Source organism: Clupea harengus, chromosome 5, assembly GCF_900700415.2.
Source record: "Clupea harengus chromosome 5, Ch_v2.0.2, whole genome shotgun sequence".
NCBI lineage: Eukaryota > Metazoa > Chordata > Actinopteri > Clupeiformes > Clupeidae > Clupea > Clupea harengus.
The window spans coordinates 29,762,496-29,790,360 of record NC_045156.1 but is presented as its reverse complement, the minus strand read 5'-3'; the positions used below and the strand labels follow the sequence as shown (position 1 = coordinate 29,790,360).

Genomic DNA, 27,865 nt, shown 5'->3' with positions numbered 1-27,865 from the left:
AGAGGTTAAGTTTAATATGGATTTATAATATAGCAATATTGACGAAGACCAAATACACAAAAATAATGGATAGTAAGCAACAGTGTAGCGTGACCGTCTCTCCTCTGTGGCCTCTTCTAGTTTTATCTGTGGTCTCCGCAGAAGCATTTCAAACGTGGAATATGTGGAAAAACACCTTAGCCTTGTGCAATTATCTGTCAGGTAATTCCAGACGTGTGTTGTAGGAAATATATAAAAAATATATTTCTGCACTCAAAACAATCCATGTAGTTCAAGTGGTTTTCCTTAAAACACATTTAATCATAGTATAAAACAGGGGCAGCAAAAAGTATGTGCAAGGACAGTGTGACAATCCCTTCAGCTCCTGACACAAGATAGAAAAGCTATGAAAAACATACAACATCAGCGGTGAATGCTCTTTAGCAAATCAATAATCAATAATGCCAACTGTGGGGAGAGGGATGTCACAGGTACATGGCAATGCAGCCGACAGACTTGTTCCTGTGGTCGGTCACATTTAAATTATATACAGTTTAAAGTGCATACTTTAAATTCCTAATGTAAATGTGAATATGTCCACCATTACAGCCCTGGAAAATAACAGTTTTTTGTAATCCACTGCAGAACATAAAAAATAAACTAGAAGGAAAAACTGTACCGGATGTACAGTTGCTGCACTTATAATACTATATAAAATAATAAAACACTTCAAATCATTTTTTGTATTTTAACAGAGGACATATACATACACAATACATAGTCAGATCTTCCGTAAACCATTGCTTGTGTCCAAAAATGACTTTGGAATAAAATACGACAATACTGATTTAATGGAAATATCTCTCCCTCTTTTGTGCACACACACACACAAAGAGAGATCCCTAGCATCGTTACTATACTATAGTGATTGTGCTGATTTGCTTAACCAGGAAGCAGAGAAGAAAATTAAGGAGTGCAAGAAGCCAAAGACAACAAAAGAATATTCGACTCTGGTGGACTCTGTGCAAATTCTAAGGATATCTTGTGTGATAGAAATGGTACTGGTAAAGGAAAGAGGCTAGAGTGAGAATAATATTTTGCTCAAGTGTGGTGAGTGGGAGTCTTGAGGCAAGGTAGGAAACTTTGAGTTCTGCTAAAGTAAACAAACCAACTGCATGTTTTGAAGAACACGCATTCGCTTAAAAAACTAGTAGTGCAGAACAGCCTTGGGTACTGCACTTCCAGCCCAGTCCACCTTGCATATGGATCCCTCAATGTTCTACAGTTTGGCTAGCAACTAGCTAACAGCTCAGCCAGTCAATTCCACTGGCAGCTCTCTGCTGCATAGCGCCTCCCACTGCCGAGCCAGCAGTGAGATCAGCCTCTCCCGGCTGTCTGCCGCCGGCACGAACACACACCACTGCACCTCTCCATCATCTGGTCCCGCCGCAATCGTTGCCCGTACCGTTCCGTCTCCCCCGGGCTGCTCAGAGAAGTGGTCCATGGTGAGGTGGCACAGCAGGTCGGGCCCAGCGGGCACATCATCGAACACCAGCGTGAGTGCCTGTGGGTAGGTCTGGTACCCCATGAGCACGCGGTCCAAGTCGCGAATGCGCCGTGCGTCAGCTAACCTGTAGCGATCACGTTGTGGCGGCTCCTTGGCAAAGTGAGGCAGCGGGTAACTGATGTGGTCTTCATCAAGCAAGAAAACGTCAGTGGCGGTTAGGATGAGGGTCTTAGGCAGCAGGAGAGGCTTGGGGGTCTGTGAGGGCCCTTGAAGCTGAACTTCAAATACCAATAGGTACAGCAGGATGTGGAAGGAGCGAGGAGGAGAGCCTTGTGGACCTTTACGCTCTGCCACAACAAAGGTCAGGTCACCTATCTCCTCCTCACTGGGGTAAACAAATTTCACCTTACTGGAGTGGACCAGTTCATAGTTTTCCATTTTACCTGTAAGACATAACAGCATAATCAATGTTTTCCACACACACTTATGCTGTCCATACCACTTCTGTACAGCCTTATAGGACAGAACACAGAGTTTAATAAACACTATATTTAGTCTTGCTTAGGAAACGAATAGATATAGGAAGTGCAAGTGCTCTCAAGTGTTCGAATTGAGGCAAAGATTGAGAATGCAAAAATCAACTGTTCTGATATTGTAATTGGCAGTTAAAATAGCATGCATAGAGCATTCAATCTTACAGAAAGACAACACATTCACAAAAAAAAAAAGATAGAGCAAAGACAGCAGCCTTTTAAATCATCCATGCAGGAACCCTGACAATCATTTTTAAAAATGATATTTAAACTTCATTTTCTTCAGCTTGTACCTGTGCTTTTGTTTCCGAATTGTGCATAGAAATCCTGCTCCGAAGGCTCAGGAGAGGGCACCTTCTCCAACAATGAGAGCACAGTCATGAGCTGCTGTAGGAAACGGTGAGTACCATAGCTGTCCCTACTCAGACAACTGATGATGTGGTCTGCTGATTGGCCTGTTTTGTCAGAAAAACAAACAAACAAAACCTCACATCACAACACCATTCTCAATACAAGCATAACAGCTGCTATGTGAAAACAACCAGCCAACTTTATAATGAAATAAATTCCTTAGTCTAGCAGTTTACTGTTGATGTGCGGCCCATAAAAATGTTAATGCTTAAAAAACAAAAGCCTTTTCTGGCACACCGAAGAAACGAGGGCTGTACTACAAAGTGAGGTAACTGGGTTATCCAGGTAACTTTAGGAATGACTTTGCATTCCATTCACCTTGGAAGTCGTTGGGAATGCTGGGAATGACGCCACACCCGAGTTGACCATGTTCCAGCTCAACAACTCAATGTTGGCAACTGACAATGGTTAGCAATACCAGTTGACAACAACGCGTTACTATTTTGCGCATACAAAAAACATGTCCACAGATAGAATGTGGACATTACTGTGTGTACGATTTCATGTTTTAATGTCTAATGATTTAATGGACACAAATAAGACAGACGTGCTAATAATAAAGTATATTACTACAGCTTTCACTGTTGTTGATGCACGAAGCAGCCATCTTGGATTCTAAAGTTGGGGTTGGTGGGGTTCATCTGACTTTCCGATTCGGAAATACGACTTCAGGGAGCGTTCCAGTTGAAATTTTCAACTGGGAACTCGGAATGTCTGACTTCCCAGTTGAAATGGAACGCACCATAACTGAGAGCAACTCATTTTCCGTGAACACGGAGAAGCCATCTACTGACGTAAACATAAGGATATGGGAGCGCCTGGAACATGGGACAGTATGACAAAGACTGAACAGCAAAACAAACCACGTTTCGAAAAGAAATGGTAAGCTGTGAGCACAACGATTCGTAATTATAGGGGATTTATGCACTATAGTCCAATTATGCTAATGGCTCTAAAATTGAAGTTGTGCTGACACACCGCAAAGACTACAGCCTATGGCCAACTAGCACATACGTTCTGTGCCCACATTTCACCAAACTCTCACTCACCACAGACGGTTACGTAATACAGCTACTTCTAATCAAGAATATGTATGATAAGAAGTTTCAAATGGCACTGGTGTTGTCAGCCCTTGTTCTTTCGGTTGTGGAAAAAGAAAGGAACAGGCGGAGGCAAAAAATATGGAGAAACATATGGGTGAAATCATTAAAACTACAGTGACAAGCTCAAGGGGCTTTCCTGAAACTTTGTCGAAAGTTGGAGATGAATGAAACCTGAGATTTCAAAAATGTAGCTCGGCTCGTTCCAGTTCAGTTCTGCACGTTGAAGAAACGTATCCGTCCAAACATCTAGGACTGAACAGCCAATCAGAGAGATCTCTCTCACCGATGGGCTCCACCACCAATTCAACATTCTCAATTTGCCAAAAAGCAACCCGACAGGGGTCCGACCAGTGGCAACGGTACGGGACACACAGCAGTAAAACAAGGGCTGTAGAGGCTCACTGACGCCCCGACATTGGCCGACGGTCTGGTGTGTCACGGGCTTAAAAGGTCTATATGTGGACGGTCTAAAGATGCAGCTAATGATGGAGTTGGCCAACTAGCAGGTCTATATGTGGACGGTCTAAAGATGTAGCTAATGATGGAGTTGGCCATCTAGCGGCACTGTTACTGAAATGTCTGGTGTGGTCACAGGCTCAAGGGTCTATATGTGGACGGTCTACAGGTGTAGCTAATGATGGAGTTGGCCATCTAGCGGGTCTATATGTGGACGGTCTAAAGGTGTAGCTAATGATGGAGTTGGCCATCTAGCGGGTCTATATGTGGACGGTCTAAAGAGGTAGCTAATGATGGAGTTGGCCATCTAGCGGGTCTATATGTGGACGGTCTAAAGAGGTAGCTAATGATGGAGTTGGCCATCTAGCAGGTCTATATGTGGACGGTCTAAAGATGTAGCTAATGATGGAGTTGGCCATCTAGCGGCACTGTAGCTAATGATGGAGTTGGCCATCTAGCAGGTCTATATGTGGACGGTCTACAGGTGTAGCTAATGATGGAGTTGGCCATCTAGCAGGTCTATATGTGGACGGTCTACAGGTGTAGCTAATGATGGAGTTGGCCATCTAGCGGCACGGTTACTGACATGACTCACCTACCACCCTGAAGCACTGGTCAAAAAGGCCCACGTTGACGCTGTGCAGATCATCCAGCTTCATGGCAAAGCAGTACGAGATGATGAAATCTATTTCCGCAATCTCAGAAGGTTGCCAGCTCCATATGTCTGGAGAAGAGAAACCACCACATGGATGAATACAGTGACACACACACACACACACACACACACACACACACACACACACACACACACACACACACATGAAGAAGAGAAACCACCACATGGACGAATACAGTGACACACACACACACACACACACACACACACACACACACACACGAAGAAGAGAAACCACCACATGGATGAATACAGTGACACACACACACACACATACACACACATGAAGAAGAAGAGAAACCACCACATGGATGAATACAGTGACACACACACACATGAAGAAGAAGAGAAACCACCACATGGATGAATACAGTGACACACACACACATGAAGAAGAAGAGAAACCACCACATGGATGAATACAGTGACACACACACACACATGAAGAAGAAGAGAAACCACCACATGGATGAACACAGTGACACACACACACACGAAGAAGAGAAACCAACACGTGAATGAATACAGTGACACACACACACGAAGAAGAGAAACCACCACATGGATGAATACAGTGACACACACACACACACATGAAGAAGAAGAGAAACCACCACATGGATGAACACAGTGACACACACACACGAAGAAGAGAAACCAACACGTGAATGAATACAGTGACACACACACACGAAGAGGAGAAACCACCACATGGATGAATACAGTGACACACACACACACACATGAAGAGAAACCACCACATGAATGAATACAGTGACACACACACACACACACACATGAAGAAGAGAAACCACCACATGGATGAATACAGTGACACAGACATGGAGAAAAGCAATAAAAAAAAAAAAGGAGAAGTATTTGTACATGTCAGCATTATGAACATAGCTTATGACATAGTAGTACTGAAAAAGTGCTTACGATTTTAAACCTGTTCCTGCAAACAAACAACTGTCTATGTGTGTGGTATGCTGCATTACAACACAGTCTCCCTTACGTGCTTGGTCGGTGAGAGTAGAGGCAGTATCATCAAGTATGAAGTAAAGAGCTTTGGTAGACAGCATGATGCAAGCAGCCATCTCCACCTCAGGCGACTTGTAGAACAACACAGAGGACCAAAGAATGTGTTTCAGCTCCTCATTCTCTACCTGATCACACAAAAAGAACAAAAAGAAGCTTCATGCTCATCAGCCAGAAAAACTGTTGTCAATTTGTGAATTATACGAAAGAAAAAAGAAAACCTGAGCAAACTTTGAGAACGTATTGTTTGAGGTGTTTCAGGTGCAGTGGTCTAGAAATGACTAAAACCACAAGGCTGTGACCCAGGTTTAGAGCTCTTAAAATGTTATGGAATTGTACAGTTTTAATCTTAACAGCTGCTGAATATTTGTTAACTCAGGATATTTTCAAAGTCCACGGGATGGGAAGAATGCAGTTTGTAATCAGTAAAAACTGGAATTTAAATTCTTCTAATACCACAGGAGGACTGGCCATCTGTCTGTTCTGGAAAAGTCCACAACAGCCATTGGTTCCAGATAGCACTCATACTAGGCTGCACTCCATCTGACCTTAACACTGTCAATTTGGCCTTCCTCAGTTTTCAGAGTTTTAACCCCTCTCATACTATAGTTAGCTAAGGCTACCTCACGAATGTGAAGACCACTTCACAGTTGCGGCAGCCTAAAATGATTGTATACATTTCAATTTGGATTCATGAACCATAAGTGTAATGGGGTGGAAGTGTAGTGAGCTGAACGTTTCTGTGCACTGGTTGTTGGGCCTTTTTGGTACAAAAAAACCCCTGACTTTCAGCATTTAGTTAAGACTGTGACTGGCTTGAGGTGGGTTAGAAAAGATAAAAAAAAAAAACTCAGGTGATGTCTGTGACCGTTAAGAAGCAAAACAAGGAGTGGTTGGCTCCCTTCATGTATAATCACAGCAGACATATTTATGAACCACTCTCTTTTCCCATGAACCCTCTTGGACATTAAATGAGTGATAGAAAAGAGGTGGCTAATTGATAAGGGTGTTATGTGTTTACCTCAGAAATACTGCTATGGAAGAACTCGACCAGCTGGTCTCCCCTGAGACTGGAGAGGTGGTGGAGGGAGGGGGACAGGTCCAGGTGTGGGGGACACTGATTCTCCTCCGAGAGCTTCTGGACCAGGGGCTCAGAGGGGTAGTGCACTGAGAGGGTCAGGAGAGGCCTGTGGACCCCCTGGGCACCGCTGAGGAAGAGAGAAGAGAGACAAGCATGTCTAGAGCAGCACTTTGTGTATGAAGTAGGGCTGAACGATTAATTGCATTTGCGATTTAATCGCGATATGATAGAACGCGATTTTCTAACCGCAACGTTCGCGATTAAAAAACGTGGTCTAAAAAAAAAAAAAAAAAAAAAAAAAAAAATGTTTTTTTTTTTTTAAGATGGTAAATTTTGCACAGTGTTTAAAAAGTGCATGCCTAGTGTTTATACTTAAAATTAAATGTTTTAAATTACTTAAATGCACAGTGGCAACGCCACCTATTTGTTGTTCTTGTTTCTGTAATGAGCAGTTAAATAAAAATGTAAAATGTGGGAAAGAATATTTTACACTAAATGTATCTAATATTGTGTTGGTCATATTTAAATCATTCATTTTGTTTTGTTGGGAAAAAAAGAGGATACAAAAAAAAATCGCATATTAAATCGCAATCGCAATATTTTGGTAAAAAATCGCAATTAGATTATTTTCCCAAATCGTTCAGCCCTAGTATGAAGCATGGTTACAGCAGAATTTGATCAAAGTTTACTTTTTAAATATTACGTCCCAACACATCACATGTAGCAAATGATTCAAGTTTGAGGAAATACAATTTCTGTGACTAGAGATGACTATGGTGACTGTCCAAAGACCCACAGTTTCAAAACACTTTTGAATACAACACCTCAAGTCTCACTAAAGCACGTGACTGGATTTACACAATTTGACTTTAACTTCAACTTGAAAATGAAAAGAAATTCCATCAAAACTAGATGGTTGGATTCATAAAAAAAAATTCAAGCTGTGTGAATCTTACGACATGTTGGTAGCTGTCCGTCAACAGTGTCCTGTGCTCACCTGTTCTTGTGCCCTCTATGGGGGGCTTTGGTGGGTGGGGAGCGGTGGCTAGACCTCCTGTGACAGTAGCTCTGGCTCTGGGCGAAAGCCACCGTCTTAATGTCCCTCAGACCAGTACGGTACTGGCTGAACTGCCGCAGAAACAGGAACTTATCACGGGGGAGGATGAAGACGAGGCTGAGCAGCTGAGAGCCTGCCATGAGCTCCAGAATGTGTCCGTCATGGAAGCGCTGCACCGTGGGTGAGTTGAGGCCAGGACACCCCTGCCTCCTGGGGCTCAGCAGAACTGCTGCCAGGGGCACCCGGGTGAGCTGTGAGCAGAGACGCGTCCCCTGGCCCTCAGGGCCATCGTGCTCAACCAGCGACAGGAAGTCCACCTTCAGCACACACAGGTGACGGGGTGTGAGGAAGAGGATGCAGGGCACCGAGGCTAGGCGCTCTTCCCCTCCGTCGGTGGTGTCCGCCGCCGACTCAAGCGGACTCCAGTGGGAGAGAATGTCAGCGTGGGGTCGTGGGTAGCTCTCTGGGCCGTGGGGGTCCAGAAGGTGGGCGGCGTGACCTACTTTGACCGCCCCGTCACTCTCCTCCCACTCCCAGGAGTGGAGATGCTGCCAGAGCAGCTGGGTGACAGACACGGGCCTGCTAGGGGCCTTCTGCTCCAGCTGTGGCAGACTCTTGAGCAGAGCAGCCATCTGCGTGTGCACCTCCTTCAAGCCCCCGCTGTCTGCAAAGAAGTGCCAGCGGGTGGCGCTAGAGCTCAACCTGAGTGAGAGGCAGGTGTCGGGGACACAGAACCACAGAGCTTCCACGTGGGAGTACGGCACCACGAGCTCCACCTCCAGGCCTTCCAGCAGCTCAGTCACAGTAGCTGGCTGCTCGGGGCAGCGGAGGCAGAGAACAGCAAGTAGACGTTCTGTAAGAACCAGACAGCAGGCTAGTTGACTCACACCTTTCCCCACTCGGATGCAGTGCGCCCACAACACTTTAGTGATGTGTTGGTCAGCCTCTCTATCCGCAGCCGCCTGCCCCTCGGACTGTTCAATATTTAAGGGGAAAGGAGGGGAGGATGACGGAGCAGAAGCGTCCTCACTGGAGTCCGGCCCCATCTCAAAGTAGCCATCTCCAGGGACTGGGCCGGCTCCCTGTTCAGTGGGTTCAGAGTTCAGGGCTTCTCCATGGAGACTGGAGTCTGGGTCATTCTCCTGTGCGACCTTGCTGATGAGAGCGGACAACTGCTGGATGAAGTGTGGGCGAGCAGTGGTGTAGGACAAGAGCCAGCAGGGCAACACAGGGCTCTGCTGTCGGTCTGTCCACAGGCCAGGGTCCTCGGCACAGCAGCAGCAGCTGATAGGAAAAAGAAAGAAAGAAAGAAACCTTTCAGTTTAGAAACTACACCTTCATTTAAGACTCACTACTTCATCTGAGATAGGTATTCCTGAGTATTATTCCTGCAAAGTATTCAGTGGTATTAATTAGGGCTGTAAAACGAAAAAAAAAAAAATGAATCTAATTACATGCTTTGCGATTCACTAATCTAAATTAGTCGCATATATCAATATATCAAGCATCTGTCAGATTCGCCATTGATGTGATGTGACAAAGTCAACCAGCCTTAGCAGTGTGATGTTCACACACACAACAGATGAACTTAGTAAACCAGCCTTAGCAGTGTGATGTTCACACACACAACAGATGAACTTTTTTTTTAACACATCTCCTTTATTCCCAATTTACCTCTCTGGACTGCGTTCAAACAGCAGAGTTTTTTGAGCACACACTGAACAGACAGAATTTGGCAGAAAGTGCATTGGGTTAAAATTGCGGACTGGACCTTAATGGTAAGGATTTATTAACAGTATGCCAATTCTACAAAAGATGGAACATTTGACACCCAACACAATCAGAAATGGTCAAGAAAATGTCAATGTGATGAGTGCTTTAAGTTACTGAAGTGATCTAAATCATGCAATTCCTAAATAAATCACATTTCCTGAAGCTAACTTCTACAGTGAAATCAACCAATTCTTCCCGTTTACACCTGTTCCACCAACTTGGCACGCAGGCTTGCAACATACCTACTAGTGTTGTACTTCAATTGCTGATCAGTGGGGATTTCACAAGACATACAGGGTTCGTGTAGTTGAGTTGTAACCTGTAGTAACAAATATACAACTGTTATTACACACAGTGTACAGGATGAATCCATAAACTGCAGAACAGGGACAAGCATTTACAAAAACACATCTATGAAGGCGACAGATTCAATTACCTGGGGTATTTTCTCATAGGAAGTGTTGTGTGCGTTCCAGCATTTTTTGGCAAGCGGAGAATCCACGGGAGTCAACATTTTTTTGTCAGCAATGGCTTCTTCTTTTAAAACAATTTCTAGAGGCAAAGATATATAATATTGATTAATCCTGCACCACAGAAAACAGAAAAGTCCACTCTGACCAACAATATGCTAATATAACCAAACATGACGTAATCATAAGTATTCCTGTAACCCAACTGATTCAAGGGGGCCCCTTGTCCGAGAACATAAATGGTTGGTGGAAATAGCTGCAGTATGCACACTGTTGCACAAAGTAGGTGGTACCAAATGAATTATCTGTGGGAGGAATTTAACGTACAAATCAAAAAGATAGTAGCTAATTCCCTTTAAAAGTCTGGCCTGTGATTACGATGACAACATTCCCAATTGTCCTTTTAACCACGTTTGACCATGTTAGCCAAAAAGGCACAACAGACAGACACCTGGTGTATTTAGGTAACAGTGCTGTTGGATATTAATGATGTTTTACCTGACCTATATTGTCTGGCTGAATTAGATTTGATAGTAGTTTATGGTTGGGTGAATTTATATTAGTAATAACCCGGCACACACCATTGGCTTGGCATCATTTGGCATGGCATGATTTAAAAAAATCCTGTAGAAGTATTGTCAATTCTTGGTTTCTACTTTGTTAAACTGCACAAGCATCTGCTGTTTCCAGCAGCCATTTTCTATACTTCAGACAAGGGGCCAATCTGCCAGGTGTTAGCAGTGTCAAGGTAAACAGGAATACACACATTGATTCAAAACCATATACCATGTCCAAAACAAATGTTTCAAGGTGACAAAGTTCAGCTGCACAGTAATGTAACAATTAGCTTCAAATGTAATTTATGTGGCTCATTTTTTTTTTTTAAAGGTACCAGGTAGAGACAGTCATTGAAAGATGGAAAGCAGTTGTTGGGTAGGCTTATGTCAACACATTGTGGTTATGCAATGAGAGTTCAGTCAGTAAGGCAAACTCAACAGGACATACGCCCAGAGCACATGTAGACAAACAGGATAACAACAAGCACAGCATGCATGTCAGGGATCAATGCAGCACAATGATCAGGTTATGGGTCCGCCTTCACTCCAGACCGGACCAATGGCCATGACATATCACAGGTGACAGCAGACTGGTTACCATGGTTACTATGACCTTTCATGCTATTGGTTTTTTGGTCGTAAGCACGCTGTTCTGTCACTCAACATCCAAACATCTACTGCATTTACAACTCGCATTACCTCCCCTTACTAGTGAGTTTACTCTGTAACAGCCAACAAATTTGCCTTAGGAAAACAGACAGGCGACTGTAAAAGCTGTCCTTACACACTTAAATGCTTGTGTTTCTCTGTCCTTCACATGGCAAGGCACCCCCAAAATGAATCGGAGGACAGTAAGAATAAGCTACTGAGAACGATATACGTTTTAAGAACAGAAAACGGCCCCGATGTTGCTGTGACCTGGAGATGACGGATCTATCAACAACACGAAGATGATTGTGCAGCAGTGCTCCCTGACTGAAACAAGCCCAGTTTTTGCAGAGAACGCCCCACCCAGCAGCGGGATACCTACACGATTACCTTGGCTGGAGCTGGCTGAGTGGGTGAGAGTGGGAGACTGAGGTGCAGGAAGAAGAGCAGCGAGACTAGAGGAAGAGGAAGGGAGCGACGGCTGGGGCTGGGCTCCACCTGCGGCGCACTGGGGTCTGGGCTCCTCACTGATCTGACAATGACATTGGCAGCCTTCTCTTTAGGACACAGCTTCAGCCCCAACATAAAAGGGCCTTGGCTTAGAAATGTCCACAATATATTTGTACTGTATTTTTATTTCATTTTTGTTTTGCTATGCCACCGATGTTACATGTAATGTGCAGAATAAGAAATGTCTCATAATGTATAGTATATAATGTTGTAATGTCAAACACCAACGCCTAAATAAAAACTTGAATTACAAAAAAAATAAAAAATGTCCACAATATATCCACATTTACAGAAACAAAACAACACAGACTTGCTGATTTGTGACACCAGTCAGATTACAAAAGGTGAGATTCGTTTAATTAGCAGAATCAAAACGGCCTCTATGGAAAAAAATCAGTCACCTTGTCCAATGCTGCTTTCAGGGTCTTAAAATGAACTTGACCAAATCTATACAAACAGGAAATCTATTTTTTTTTGTATTAAACTGTAACGAGCCATTTACAAGCAAATATAACCTAATGAGCACCTTATATCTACGCTGTGCTCTGTGGATACCTTATATGTTAACTAAAAACAAATGAGCATCCTATATCTACGCTGTGCTGTGTGGATATCTTCTATGTTAACTAAAAACTAATGAGCATCTTATATCTATTCTACCCTTTAAGATTGATATTTTAACACTGTAACACCCAATAGCAGGTTTGCGTTTAGTGGCTCGTTCTGAGGGGTGGCCTTCAATGTGCCGCCACATCTTTGCTCTCCATTATCAAACTGTCCACATCTTTGCTCTCCATTATCAAACTGTCCACATCTTTGCTCTCCATTATCAAACTGTCCACATCTTTGCTCTCCATTATCAAACTGTCCACTGTCCAACTCTGAACACTAAAACCCATTGAATATCCTGTTTTGCATCATTGTTTGTAAAATATCCTTGTGGGCATTTAAAAAAGGCCTTAGAGCAGAGAGGAATCGGTATAGGGCACACTACACCATTCTACACCAAAGAAAGTGGGCAACTGTTTCTGCAAATATCATAAATAATTTGGTCACCATTGTGGTGGGAAGACTTGACAAATGTACTCTCCCAGTGAAAAATCTCCCTGCATTTGGCAGGTGCTAATGTTTACCCTAACTGTTTATAAAACATAAAAGTGTGGCAAATATTTAATATGTGAAAAGTAGCTGCTATTTTCTAGCATTGCTAAAACTGTAGTGCTAAACTGTAATGGCTCATCAACTGGATCACACAGGATTCAGACACTAGCAAGAACTTCATGTCGAAGATAATTCAGCTTCTGTAAAGCTGCGTTTCATGTTTATTTATTCCAGTCGTATATAAGAACATATAATGGTAATCTTGACACTTCTGACTGCAAAGTGGGACTACAGCTACAGAAATGAATCCTACCATATTCTAGATGAAAAAAGGCGTCACAAAAATCTGCTTTTCAAGATTTCAGATTACAGCTCGACAATACACAGTACTGCCACCAGGAGGATAACTGTTTATGGTTTAAGTCTCTCACTCGACCAGACAATGTATAGACTGGATATATAGACTGGAGTCACACAGATTCACATTGTTCTGCAGTCTGCTAGATACTCTTGTTTCTGGGAAAAAGAGGATGATCTTAGCAAGGAAAAGCCTAAACAAAACACATCTTCAGGCAAATGCTCTTCTTTCCATAACCATAGTTTACCCAGGTCAGTTAAAGAGAGGAGATGTCAGAGTTTTCAGCCAGCTTTCATTAGAGACTGAAGCAGATACAATGATAAGATAAAATAAAATAAAATAAACCTTTATTAATCCCGTTAGGGAAATTCCGGTGTAATAGCAGCAAGGTAATGGGAATAGGAGTCAAATATATACATAAAATTAAAATAGTTCCAGCTTCCTCCTCGTTCTCTCCCCCGCAACCGCCTCCAGATTATCCAGTTAGGATAAACTCACTTTTGACAAAAAGCTGTAAATTACGTACTAAGCAAAAACACAACGATTGCTTATTTTGACAGGCAAAGATTGAGCGAGAACAAAACAGTGCAACAACAAGCAATAAGCAGCGCGCGCCCCTCCTGTGCCCAGCCCCGTACCTTTTTATCACTGTTGGCCATTCTGTCCTTTGCTTCTTTGGCTTTCTGAATGGCTTTCAGGACCTCCACTGTGTCCAGTTCCTTCTCTGTGGTTGCAGTGTGATCCAGGCAGACCTTAAACATGTACAAAAAAAAAAAAACACAATCAATGTTTGCTGTCTGAAGATGAACATTTCTCAGTCATTCAATTCTAACGTAACTGTAACTGTAGAAGGCTGCTTCTGGGCAAACATCAATCAATCGATCAATCAATTCAATCTTATATAGCGCTTCTCTAACAACCCGAAATCGCTTTACAGAGTCCAGTAGTCATTCATACACAGTCATACCGGTGGTGGTAAGCTACATCAGTAGCCACAGCTGCCCTGGGGCAGACTGACAGAAGCGTGGCTGCCAATCAGCGCCTACGGCCCTTCCAACCACCACCAACATTCACTCATATTCATACGATGCAATCGTGACAACTTAACAACACATGACGAGCACTTGAAGGCCGTACCTCTGAGGCTCGGTCCCAGAACTGGGCCAGGACCTTGGTTCTGTAGTCTGGAATGATGCACATTGGGTTGTTGGCCAACGAGAGTTTCTCCAAACAAGGGAGCGTGCCTATGGGCTTAATCTCATCAAACTGTGGGGAGAAAGATGACTTTAATAACCTCCCAACTACACATGAATACAAACATCACAAGTTAATTTGGGGTGATTCTCTCTTTATGTGGACTCAATAAGTCATACTGTGGGTGTTTTATTAGTACAACACGTGTTACACCTCTGTCGGACAGAAAAGGTACAAAGATCTCATAGTACCTGTGCTAATTTGTTGCTACTCAAGTCCAAGTTGACCAAGGAGTACAGTTTGTTGAGGCCTGAAAGTGTCTCAAGCTGATTACCAGCCAGATTCAGAGTTTTAATGTTGCCAAGCTTGGTGTGAACCCCTTCTAGAACTGTCAATTTGTTGTAGGACAGGTCCAGATGAATCAGGTTATACAAATGCTGTGGTAAAACGAAAAATAAAAATAATGTATGATAGATTTTGTTTCAACGATCAAGTAGTTAGACATCATTATCTTAAATTTCAACACAGCTGATGTCTTAAAGGCTTAAAGAAAAAAAAATTGTAATAAAAATGCTTCTAAGCAATAATGACGTTATTCTGAAAAAACATTTATATACAATAGTTATATATAATGCAATATACAATCTGTCTTCTATGCATCTTGCCTCCATTTTCAGGTTGTTTCATTAACAACAACAACAACAACAACTAAACACTCAAATGTATAGAACGCAAACGCTCATAGTTTCTTCAGAAGGTTTTTTTGACGGACAAAAACACATTGCACCCGACAAACATACCTGAAGATTTTCCACATGGGATAGTTCATTGTGGCTAAGATCTAAGAATTCTACTTGGGGGATTAATTTCTGAAAGAAACACAGATAATTGATCAGGAGATTAGGGGGGTATGGAAAGAAGGATGATCAACAACATGAGAGAAGGAGGGACTACAAGACAACAGAAAAATGTTTCTATTACGCAAATTCACTGATTGTAGTCATAGAGTACTAGAGACTACTATAGAGACAGGAGGACACCGTTGACTCTTGACAAATCAACTAGACTTACTAGAGCACCAAAAGATGTAAGAAAAGCTGGTTGTGTGTCAATATGAACAACACCGTTCATGCTTTCGTTTAGTACCTGTACTACAATGCTATTGGCCATTGCACTGGTCATTGGATTTGAGAAAGACTATCTGGTAGAAGAAAGAGAGTGTAGAAAAATCACTCACAACAGACTCATCAATGCAAGTGATTTGGTTACGGCTCATGTCTAGTGTAGTCAATGTTTTCCAAGTGGGAATGATGGCTGTGACAGGGCAGTCGGTATCCACTCCTTCTGGTGCCCACTGGGCAAATTCAGATGCTTCTGGAACAATTATATCCTGAGAGATGACACAACAACAGAATAAAGCCTTCCTGTGATTAAAGGTTGCTATTATATTGGAGCAACAACCTAATTTGCAATGTGAATACAAGTAAACGCAGATGGTCTACTTGCCGCACATTAGGTGGTAATTGTATATTCCTTACCTCACAATCATGTTACATCTGCAGTTATTATTTTTCTGAAAATGTATTAATCAAACGGTAACGTACCTTCATTGATGTTGTAGAGCGGTGGACACTCAAAGTAGCCAGAGTGGGTTTCAAGGAAGGCAACCCACTGATCTGTGCCGAGTCACAGTCACTGATCTGCACACATTAAAACACCAAAGTCCACACCTTAACACACAGTACACCAGAAACCCATATCATCACCAAACATCACTCACTTCTTCTGAATAATTAAGGCAAGTTCACAGGCAAGTCACAGGCAAGAGCATTGTGCCTACCTCAATCTGAAGCAGCGATTTAAACACAGAAAGGTCAAACAGTAGGCTGTCCTCCTGAATATTGCTTGTGCCCACTGCTCCCTTTGTTCCAGGAATCTGGAAACAGGATCAACGACATGGATCAGTTCCCATTCTACAATACGGCTGTTCGATTAGACACACGCAGGCCAAACCTGGCCCTCAAACAAAAGTGAGAATTATCATTTTGTACAACGATTACAAAAATATGTTGAGTTATTCCAATGACATTTTGTGATTCCTATTTTGTCTGCATAGCAGTATAACTAGAAAGATGCAACAACTCACTAAATGATTGTGTGGTTAATGAAATGCTAAACACTTCTAAACAAGCAGTAGTTAGTGAAACTAACCCTAGTTTGTCTCTGGAGTTAACTATAATTGAGCAGCAGCATATGGTAAATGATCAGCTCCACTGGAGGTAGCTAACTGAAACATAGCCTAGATTGCTGATATTATTATGGTAAAAAAAAAAGTAGGATAGAGGCCTATTTTAAGATCAAACTGGAGGCATTTAGCTCCTTTATTTAGTCTTGTTTCACATGCTCCTGCAAAATTTTCAATCTATTTAGATGCTAGACCGAATTAGTTGATTATACAGTATAATCAGTTGCAGCCATAGAAATGGATTGGACAGCAAGTGTGAAACATTGTGTTTGAATACCCTCCGTCATTATATGAGGTCCAAAAAACCCGTTTAAGTATTCCACTGAAACGTTGGTGATTTTTGTTCTGATATTCAGGTGTATTAAAGTAGCACCAGTTTGATGTAGCCTTTTTAATTTTCAGCCAAATGTGAGCAGTCTGACACAAGCTATGACTGTCCTGAAATCAATTCAACCCTAATGGTACATCTTCACTGGGCATCATAACTTCCTGCTTACAGCACTGACAAATGCTATGCAATTATCTACTATTCTTAATAATATTGAGTTACGAAAAACTATGGAAGTAAAAGTTGTGATCTATGTTCATTATATTGGCATTCATAATCTTGATAAAACTGCACTCTACACTAATTGTGTAGCTTCTGGCGTGTGAGAGATGCCTTGGATCACCTTGAGATATTTCAGTCTACAGGTAAAGTCCAGTATATGGCCGAGGTCTGCTTTGGCGTCTCCATTGGCACATGTGGGTTTGGCAAGCTTTAGCTGTTGAGTGATGGCATACAGCTGCAGGGGCCGCAGGAGAAACACCTCACCAGCTACCAACAGCTGCTCGCCTGCACGCGGAGAGAACACACACAGACAACACACACTTAGTTGCTCATCAAAACACTAACATTTGATAGTCCAATAGATTGATAATTAAGATGTAAGTGTAACAACACTCAGGGTACCTTTGTGAAAAAGCGCCTCTGCCAGAGCAGCAGCAATTCCATTGATTTCCTGTCCAAACACAGGGACATTCACAATGTGGCCAAATCAATGAGGGCCAAACACAAACACACAAACACACAAACACACAAACACACAAACACACTAGCACATAGCCCCACATTCAAACAACAATGTGATGGGCAGAGTGGAACACAGAGGAGAGGCATGGAAGAACGGTTTGTCATAAAATCTCTACCAAGGGCTAGTTTAATTAGCATGTCTTTCACATTGAGTATAGACTCCGGTATACTACCTAGGTTGGCTCTTGGCTATGTAGCTCAGCAATAAGGGACCCTGAGTATTGGTGGGCCTACGCGGGAGAAGCCACACTGACGCACTGTGTGCTGGATTGGACACCAAGTGATGGGGAAATCCTGTGTGCCAGAGTATATCAGAGCTCTCTTTTCAAAGGTGAGGGGAGTGTGACAGAGCCATCACTACATTTACATGCGTGTGCTCTGCTTGCTGTCTGGCTCTTAAAAAGAGGACCTATTGTGCTTTTACGCTTTTTCCCTTTCCTTAGTGTTATATAGCGTTTTGTGCATGTAAACAGTCCCAAAGAACACGCCAAAGGGTGTAACTCTCTCCCACAGAAACGACTTTTCTCAACTGTCTGAAATGCATTATTAGAATTCAAGGCCTTTTCCGTTGTTACAAGATGATGCAATCTCATAACACAATCCTTGCTTGCACAAACCTAGCGGCCATTTCTATCTTTTCTAACATCATTAGCATTCGGAGGGAACACTTGCACCAGGTAGTTTGAGATATTTCGTTTTTATTTGAGTTTTACTGTAGGCTCATCCCCTTTTGCTTAAAGTTTCCACTTTAGCCCGGACTTGTCCCCATAGACCAACACATTGAACCACCTTCGTTGGATACTGATTCATTAGAACCACAACACCTCAACATCCTTGTGACTTCTGTGTACCAATTTACATGCAACCAGTGTTTGCTTTTATGTGTAACTGTATGTAATTGTACATACTGTGTCTAACTATAAATGTTGTTTGTTCACTTAAACTGTGCAAACTTCCCAACAAAAACTAACTGTTAGCATTAATAAAGAAAAAAACAAAATCACTTACATATGAATGGAAATGCAGAAAACAAGACAGAACTTTGGGTGCAGCCACAGGAAAGCGGGCCAGCAGTGTCTGTAGATACACCTCGAGCTCTTTCTGCCTTTTTTCAACCAGGCTTTTGGAGTTTTTCCCAATTATCTTCTTTGGTGGTAACAGGTGTTTGTCAATTTTTTTCCCAGCAGTGAGCTTTGAAAGAAATAACTAGTTAAAAACTAGCTCAGACAGAATATTCACATTCATATGATGTAGATCAAGAACAAGAGGGGATTAAATCACACTCACCTTCTCATGCAAATCATGGAAATCGCTGTAGCGGTGTTTTACGATCCACTTGTGCTCTCCTACATACACCTCAATTATGTAAACCTAAATGTCAAACCTGATGTTACAGCATACAGTAGCAAAGCACGGTGGCCTCCTTAACACTGGAGCAACAATAACAGCATAATGCCTTCGTTTGCATTTGACAAGAAAGCCTTAAATTAAGAGGTTCCAAGCAGTTAGATGTCAGCATTTTGGCACAAAGGCTAGCTACCACACATAACATGATGTGCTCAGTCTGGTGACTGGGACCCTCTGGGCTCTTGTTTATTCACCACATCTTTGATATCTCGTGATTACAACTGATGGGACAGAACACAATGACTCTAATGTCTCAGACTAAGAGGGGCAAAACCTGGCCAAGACGCTCAGTTTCAGTTGAACAGCATCTGGTTCGTTTTTCAGAGCCCATCAGTGGTCAAATTGGCTAGTAGTAGTCCTTTCAGAATGCACATAAACCAAGATTGCAATTCATAACTCTCGCTAGTAAATGTTAACACACTCTCTCACCGTTCATTTAGCGTTACACCAAGTTCACGATTATAAAAAAATGTAACATTTAAGTTGACATTAAATTGACAACATATTACGAGTTTAACAGGAGGTAATGTCTAAGATCTACAGTTGGGTTTAAGACAACTTTACAACTATCACAAATAACTCAGAAACTACACCATCATTGTGACTCTAGTCTAGACCATTTGTGTTCCCTATCTGCTAACGTTACGTCCAATCAGTAATGTTAGCGTGCTAGGTATTATGTAACGTTATCAACAAGAGAAGCTGAACCTTTGGTTAGCAAATGAGACAGCTAAGTTACATGTAGCTACCTGCTAGCAACGGCAAGCTAACTGCTTGTAAATCTAGCAGCTTCATACATATACATAAACACTATCGTTAATGACTTGCCAACTGAAATGGTCTAAGACACAGACGAGATCTACCCATTTCAGTGTGTTCAACTAACGCTATCCGACTTAGCTAGCATACCTAGCTAGCCAGGGTAGTAAGCTACATTTAGCTAATGTCAACTCGAGTTCAAGCAATAAACCTACGGTGTAGTTGTCGACGAGTTCTGATCCCACGATGCAGACCTTCTTCTCCAAGTTTTCCTCTTGGTATTCCGCACAGTCCATTGCAAAATGTTACTGAAACCATACACATACAGAAAAGCGAACTGTGTAGCCCGTGTAAATAACGCCTCTATGTCTGGTCTCAAGCGACACAGTGCAGGTTTTCGTCCTTCTCCATCTCTTTCACGATTTTCAAAGAGCAGTGCTAATTAAAATCTGACCAACATTCTCTAAAACTGGCAAGGTGTCATTGCTTCATCGATTGTTTGTCTTGAGGCTCTATATATTAACATCTCTGATTTAATCAACCCTCCGGTCCAATGTGTCATGCCCAGCTGACTCAAGAACGGCGGGTACAATATCCGTTCCACATTCAGGAGTTGTTTGGCCACATCTTCCGACACGCTCCAAAATCTTTAGTCAAAAAAATCTGCTTTGGGTCAGTGTCACCCCAAAAAAAATTGTAGTTGTTCAAAATGCATTCATTTGCATTAGGCTACCAGGGTTTTATACGGGACATGCTACACTACAAGCGAGGTATTTATTGTGGTCCTGATCAGTTCGGAGGCCTAACGGAAAGTGGTTTAATAACGAAAGACTGCCCTGTATTTCAAAACAGTACAAAACATATGCCCATACGACGAAATTTCACATAAAAGTTTAAGATGAATCCAGCCTATTTCAATGGAGAAGTAATGCTGCTTTCCCCGTGGTCTAACGGTTTACATCAGTAGCTATCACCCCCGGTGTTCCAGTTATAATGTTGACTTGTAATGTCTGCTTACTCTTTCCATTGAGTTACCCACTTCTGTTGAAAATGTGCACGACCGCAGATTCGTCAATCCTATAAGTCAACGTAAAGTCAAATCTAGGCCTCCACTTTACTTAACTGTTCAACAAATGTTTTCTGTCAGTGTTTCAACAGTCTGTAGCCAATGTCAGTAAACTGCAGCACGAATGATGCCTGTTAAAAATTATAATTAGAATGTAATACATTTTTTGCAATACTTTGATGGGCCCAACCTTTTTCTCTCTCTGTACGAACATTCATGGTAGTGTATGCAACCACGGGAACTCATGGTTTGGTCGACCCACCCCCCAAATACAAAGAATGCATACACTCAAGAAGAGCGAAGCGCTAGAATCTTCAGACACACACATCACCACATATGCATGCATCTGCTACATCAAAATAAAATTGAATCAGTCAATTAAAAAAGGTAAAATGAAAGGAGGCTAAATGTGTAGTCAGAGATGGGCAAAAATACATCAAAATGTATTTTGATACAAAATACCCCTCAAATAAATGTATTAAAATAAAATACAAAATACTGGTGCCAGAAAATGTATCAAAATACAATACATGTATTTTGTATTTAAAATATAGGAAATACTTTTTCTGGATTTTCCGTTTTCTCACAATTTGGTATAACAGAGCATTCAGGTTTGGGCTATACAGTGGCGTAACGTAGTTACCACGGGCCCAGGTGCAGGCTATTATGACGGGCCCTAGTCAGTGGCTAAAGGCAGTGGTTCCCAAACATTTTAGTCCTGTACCCTTTTTTGTCATGTTTGTAACCGCCGCCGCCACCACGCCCCTCCCCCCGCGCACATATTCCACCTATAACACCTGTCAGTGTAATTTTTTCGCTGAATATGGGTATACATCAGTATTTTTGCCAATGCGACTTGGCTATTCAGACTATTTAGATTTACATAAATATGTCTATGGGCCCCGGCTACGGGCCCCCTAGACCCACGGGCCCAGGTGCGACCGCACCTGCTGCACCTATAGTTACGCCCCTGGGGCTATATAATGCACACAAAGCTCTGGTGAACCCCACAAAAAGGAAGAGCAGTCACAGAATGTCAGTGTAACTAAGCAAAGCTATTAAAAGACAACAACTTGATTGATTATGTATATATATATATATATATTTGCAGGCAGCAGCTGTGTGACTCTCAAGAACAGTAGCCTAGATTTAGTAATCAGTAGACTTAACTGTGATAGGGGGATAACTTACAGAGGACCATAGAGGTAAGATTGGTTTATCTACCTTATCTACCTACCCAACTTTGTCTGATTGATCATTGGCGAGCTGCATATCTGTTGGTGAAGTGGGCGATTTTATTGCTAGATGTTGGTGGCTTTTGGTGCTTTTATTTGTTGGTACATGACAACAGTCGGCTGTGTTGAATTGCCTCTGTCATTTTCTTTTGTACCCCCCTGTCACCAGCCTTCCTTTTGTTTACCAAGGGCTCCAACTGAAAACCGAGTGTGCGGGAGTGTAAACTAGCTTAAACTCAGATTACATGTAAACAGAGGTGTTAACATACATCAGAGAAAGTTAGATTACCAAAAAGAAAAAAATAATTTAAATACATTTAAACTGGAGAAAAGTATTGATGACATACCTGTTGTAAGTAAACAAAGTGTTTTAACATTCAGAGGTAATTGTTGGCCAAGCGTTATATTCAAATTAAAAAAAAAAACACTACCGATGTATTTGTTGAGTGAATTAGCTAAAACATTACTTTTCTAAAAGTCAAAGTCAAATTTTTTTATAAAGCACATTTAAAAACAACTCACGTTGACCAAAGTGCTGTACAATTAGATCATAATAAAATATAAAATCAAACAGAAAACAGAAACAAAACACTCAACTAAGCATCAGTAAGTATTCAAGTATTTAAGTATTCAAATTATCAACTCAGATTAGGAGGATCCAAATGCTAGAGGATAAAAGTGGGTTTTGAGCCTGGACTTGAAGGAATCAATAGAGGGGGCTGATCTGATAGAGAGGGGGATGCTGTTCCACAGTCTAGGGGGCTGCAACAGCAAAAGCGCGGTCACCCCTGGATTTAATTTTTGGTTGGGTAACTGCCAGGAGCCCTAAGTTAGACGACCTGAGGGGCCTGGCGGTGGAATAAGGGGTTAAGAGGTCAAGGAATTGCAGAAGTCTAGCCAGGAGGATATGAAGGCGTGGATGACCTTCTCAAGATCTTTGGGTGTCAGGAAAGACTTGATTTTGGCAATGGTGCAAAGTTGGAAGAAGCTGGCTTTAACTACTGCATTGACCTGTGTGTCAAATTTAAAGGCCGAATCGAATATCACACCAAGGTTTTTGACTTGGGGCTACTGCTACTGCTACGGGTGGATCAAGTTTTAGCTGAACCACTTAGCTATTGTACAGTTCGTGATAGGTATGTATTAATCGATAGTCGTATTTAACTGTATATAGGGTCCTTTGCCAGACACGGGCAAATAAACGGCCACCAACTAAATTCTGACCAATAAAGTAGCAGAATGTAGCGCTCCATAGACCAATGAGGATGCCACACGTCACAAACGCGACACGTTCTATGACCTTCCATTGCAGATATGGTTCTCTAGCAGATATGATGCCCACAATAAAATGGGTCTACTGTCGGTACAGAGACAGCTTACACGTGCATTCTAATGAACATAATCGACTGTGGGGCCTCTCACGGGTGTTACCCTGGCGATTTTCTTAAACCCCATTCATTCTCTCAAATGGACTTTCTTATTAAAACCGGAATATGCAAAAAATGCTAATCCACCACATACAACATATTACATTACGACGGTCACGCCCACACTGGGGCTTGTTGTTACAATTATGCACTGGCAGGAGTCACACCAAAGATTTGATTGAAAGTGAAAATGGAAAACGGTAGCGACGGCACTCAGTGAGGTGAGGTGATCTGTATTTGGGTTGACTATTCAAGCATAACTTGAGGGGTCATATCACAACCGGCCTGTGTTTGAGGATATAGCGAAACAAATGGCTGAACGGGGGAAACCGAAGAACTTGTCTGGAGTGTCAGTGCAAGGTGAAGAGCCTTAAAGCAAATTCAAAGAGGCTAAAGGTATGCGTAGGTACCTACTTCAGTGGCCGCCAGGTTACTTCAGTTTACTGTGTTTTTGATTCAATTCGATACAATCCTGTTCATCAATGATGACCTCTCCTGGACAAGACAAACTGACGTGCCAGTCAAAACTGCCCAAAAGCGCCTATACTTCTGTTTTTGCGAAACAATCTCTTCAAATCTAAGAGTTGATACTTCAATGAGAGTCAGAAGACCGAATGCGATGAACTGAAGTTTATTCAATCTTGCAGACTTTCATTCAATCGGAGTGGTGGTCCATGGAGCAGCTCAGTCAAAAAAAACAAGTGCACTTACTTTTTATACTATGTTTTTCGTCACTATGCTTTTCCAATCGAAAGGTAAAAGCATATCAAAGTTGAGCCAATCAGAATATTCTGCTCTAACCTAAACATTTATCCAAGTTGAGCCAATCAGAATATTCTGCTCATAAATCGCTGAAGCACCTTTCAAGATGATGACTTATAATGAGCAGCTATGTCCTTTTCAGTAGTTTCACCCGTCCCGATTATTATGATGTTAGGGCTCTGTCTTGGGAATTTCTGCCTGCTTTTTGATGAATTCCGCATCCCCTTTCCCCATAAACCCTTAATTAATATTTGGCTGAAAGCCTGCACCTGTGGAAACTGTGTGGTCATGGTTTTAGACCTCTCTGTTTGACCTGACCATCATCCCTGCACACAGGCTTCTCTACCTGGCCCTACCTCCATGTCTGCACGTAGGCCTCTCTGCCTGGCCTTACATGACACGTTTTCTTGCAAAACTGCTCCATGTTCACCACACCACTGTATTTCAACCATGGTATTTGTCTATACTTCCTAAGGAGACTCAAGAAGTTTGACATGTCAGCCTAAAGATGCACCATTGAGAGCATTCTCACCGGCTGCATCACTACCTGGTAAGGTAGCTGCTCCGCTGCTGATAGCAAGGCCCTCCAGAGGGTGGACAAGTCAGCGGAGCGCATCATTGGCTGTCACCTCCCCTCAGTGCAAGGCATCTACCACACACGATGCCTTAAAAAAGCACGGAAAATCGTAGAAGACTACAGCCGCCCAAGCTATGGGCTATTCATCATCAGGCTTCTCAACCAGCAACCTTAATCTCAGTGACCACATGTTTATGATCATCTTATTGCATGCTCTAGTCACTTCCTATGTACATTCATGTACATCGCCACAATTTAATATATTTACCCATTGGCACTTTTACATTTCATACTACGTAGTTGCTGCTTGCTGTGTCCAAAGAATTTCATTGTTCAGAATAACCTTGTGTTATACTGTGCAATTGATAAATAGAACACTTTGACTTTGGGTATAGAACAATGTAGCCACTAACCAGATGTACTTATGTGATTCAAAGTTAATGTTTTTTTAACTGAAACATAAAAGTTATTTTATCGGTATACAGTCAGTATTACCGTATAACGTTACTTTGTTTGTTTAGTCGTTGCTGCAAGTTCATTGAAGACCACACGCTGCAGCTTCTCTACCACACTTTTCTTAATCATTGAGCGCACCTGATTTCGAATCTGGCAAACGCTGCCTCCAAATTTGACAATTTGGCGGAGGAATTTTGGCTTGATTTCTATAGAACGGAAAGGGCATGGAGTCATGTCTTCCACCTCTATATACAGTCAATGGTTGAGACATGCCAGAACCGAAGGAGTGACCGAGTTGGTTAGCGAGTGGGTGAATGACAGACTCAGATAGCCTGGCTACCTCATAACTGAACAATCGACCCGTGGGCTACCTCCGTTGTGACTGAAAAACATCCACTGGTGCAGAAGCCTACATGTGCAACGACTACCCATATGCTGCAACTGGAACAAAGGGGGCATTTTAAAATTACAGTACTTTCATGATTTAAAATGATTGCAACATATTCGTTAGCTGACTATGTCATGAGCTGCTAGGTTTGTGGTTTTAACAAACTAGCCTAGGTAGGTTACAATATTGCCAAGACTATAATTCAATAACAAATATTAGCTACTTTTCCCAAATGACTTATTGGTGATATTTAGCTTAGGCCTACTTGATAACACTATTTAGAAATGTATGTTATGCAAATAGGAAGTGCCACTGAATGAGTTGTTGAACGAATCAGAAAGAATATTTTAGGTGAACTAAATCAAACGAACTGTGTCCTAAAATAAGTCATTTAGCCCATGTCATGCGGAGGTTGTAGGAACAACAACGGTTGAAAAAAGTTAGACCGTTCCATTTGCTACATGGCTGACAGTATGACTATTTAAAGTACAAACCAAATCTCCAGGGTGCATTTAGAGTTTGAACCTTATGTATTTAAAGTAATGTTCTTGCCGATATACTTTGCACGGGTGAATAAATGATTTACAGCAATGACTGGAAATATTGGGCCCCCACGGAAACATGGCGATTCGAACGCTCCAGCAAGTATATAGCTTAGTATGCGGCGCCATGTAAACTATTGTCAATTGTCATTTCTTTACGGAGTGTTGGTGTGCAGTGAAGGTGATCTGGTTCTTAATGCAGTGTCATAGTATATTAAGATACATAAACGCGCTTGTCTTTGCTGACATTTAGCTTATAATTATAACACTATATAGAACAAACTGAACGTGAAGGGGTGCCTGGTGGCTAGAGAGCCGCGAGCGGGTCAAGCTGCCTGTGCTACTGGAGGCACTACACCAGACTATGTACCACCAAAAGCCAGCTGTAAAGAAAAAAACTGAAAAAATTGTGAAAAGGTAGACTCTTGGGCTTATCGTGTGGTGACTCACGATAGACAAAGCCTTACAGAGACATTTGCTCTTCCTTGGCTGCTTTCTGCAGCAGAAGATTATGTGAGTGGGGAGGGAAGCTCAGGTAATTCTTTCCGTAGAAAGAATGTGTGGCAAGGGCATGGTATGCCAGTGGGGGCTTTACAACAGACAGACCTGTAATGACAAGTTAAAGGATGACTCGAGAAAGGACAACAGCAAACACTGGTACAAGTGCGGAAAGCAACAAGGATGGCGGTGGAAAAGGGGAAGGGCACATGGATACCCCGAGCCTCGCAGACTGAATCGGCGGAGACCACGTCCCTCAGGTACCGTCTTGCGCCCAGTAAACATCAAGGGAAACCGAGCTCCAGGCATGAGAGCACCAAGAAATACCAACCAGTTTCTTATGCACGAGAAGTATCAGATGATGCACATGCGATCTGATTCTGTGGGAACGGACAGTGGATCGGACTGTGAAATGGATTTTGCGGATATGGACTCTTATCTCGGTGTTTTAGAGAACGCTAGAGGCGCACTGTTGGACAGTCTTGAGCTCACTCCACCGCCATCAGCTTTATTCTGTCCTCAACAATTGGCCAAATGTCAAGCGTTTCCCTTTTTCAGCTTCGCCGAGCTCGACAAAGAAGAAAGTATGCAGTATTATCCATCCGAAGATGACGTCAATCAAAGTGAAGATTTCATGCAAAAAGACTTCACTGAGTTTTGTAGACTTGTACAATAACCACAACCATGTAAAAGAGGACCAGTTTGCCTTCCTGACAGAGATTTGAACATTTTATGTTTAGGCTACATTTAACAGGGGCAAGAACCTTGACCGTTTAGGTTTTTCATACATTAAGATATATTTGTATATTGCCATAGCCTATAATCATGCTGTTCTGTTTTGACGGGTGTTGGGGTAGGAGTGTGACTAAGTAGCCAATCACGTTCCAGCTTGTCCGACGCTAACAAACGCAACTTCTTGACATTTTGAAGTTACTAATGCAAACGTTATTGAGAAATAAAAACAAACTTTTAGACGGTG

General features: G+C 42.2%; 2 protein-coding genes across 2 annotated transcripts; one reads left to right on the top strand and one right to left on the bottom strand.

Moving 5' to 3' along the window:
- Positions 1 to 279: 279 nt before the first annotated feature.
- Positions 280 to 20,983, bottom strand: nisch (nischarin). The gene is made up of 21 exons (XM_031568491.2): positions 20,151 to 20,983; positions 19,057 to 19,140; positions 18,778 to 18,960; positions 17,650 to 17,698; positions 17,369 to 17,532; positions 16,293 to 16,388; positions 16,057 to 16,152; positions 15,690 to 15,842; positions 15,253 to 15,321; positions 14,704 to 14,889; positions 14,396 to 14,524; positions 13,897 to 14,010; positions 11,680 to 11,821; positions 10,051 to 10,166; positions 9,857 to 9,933; positions 7,782 to 9,125; positions 6,725 to 6,911; positions 5,681 to 5,831; positions 4,585 to 4,713; positions 2,313 to 2,474; positions 280 to 1,929 (listed from the first exon to the last, which is right to left on the bottom strand). The coding sequence occupies exons 1-21, from the start codon at positions 20,229 to 20,231 to the stop codon at positions 1,289 to 1,291; spliced, it is 4,353 nt and encodes a 1,450-aa protein (XP_031424351.1). The 5' UTR covers positions 20,232 to 20,983; the 3' UTR covers positions 280 to 1,288.
- A 5,484-nt stretch (positions 20,984 to 26,467) lies between these two features.
- wu:fb55g09 lies at positions 26,468 to 27,865 on the top strand. The gene is made up of 3 exons (XM_031568587.1): positions 26,468 to 26,491; positions 26,665 to 26,773; positions 26,907 to 27,865. The coding sequence occupies exons 1-3, from the start codon at positions 26,468 to 26,470 to the stop codon at positions 27,560 to 27,562; spliced, it is 789 nt and encodes a 262-aa protein (XP_031424447.1). The 3' UTR covers positions 27,563 to 27,865.

Bases quoted from the DNA above. Each gene is read 5' to 3' on its own strand.
- nisch (XM_031568491.2), bottom strand. From the start codon at position 20,231: ATGGACTGTGCGGAATACCAAGAGGAAAACTTGGAGAAGAAGGTCTGC. The intron at 19,141-20,150 runs GTAGGTTTATTG...TTTGACATTTAG, and splicing joins AACTCGTCGACAACTACACC to GTTTACATAATTGAGGTGTA. The intron at 17,533-17,649 runs GTACCCTGAGTG...CTCCGCGTGCAG, and splicing joins AGAGGCGCTTTTTCACAAAG to GCGAGCAGCTGTTGGTAGCT.
- wu:fb55g09 (XM_031568587.1), top strand. From the start codon at position 26,468: ATGGCGATTCGAACGCTCCAGCAA. The intron at 26,492-26,664 runs GTATATAGCTTA...AACACTATATAG, and splicing joins CGATTCGAACGCTCCAGCAA to AACAAACTGAACGTGAAGGG. The intron at 26,774-26,906 runs GTAAAGAAAAAA...AGATTATGTGAG, and splicing joins TGTACCACCAAAAGCCAGCT to TGGGGAGGGAAGCTCAGGTA.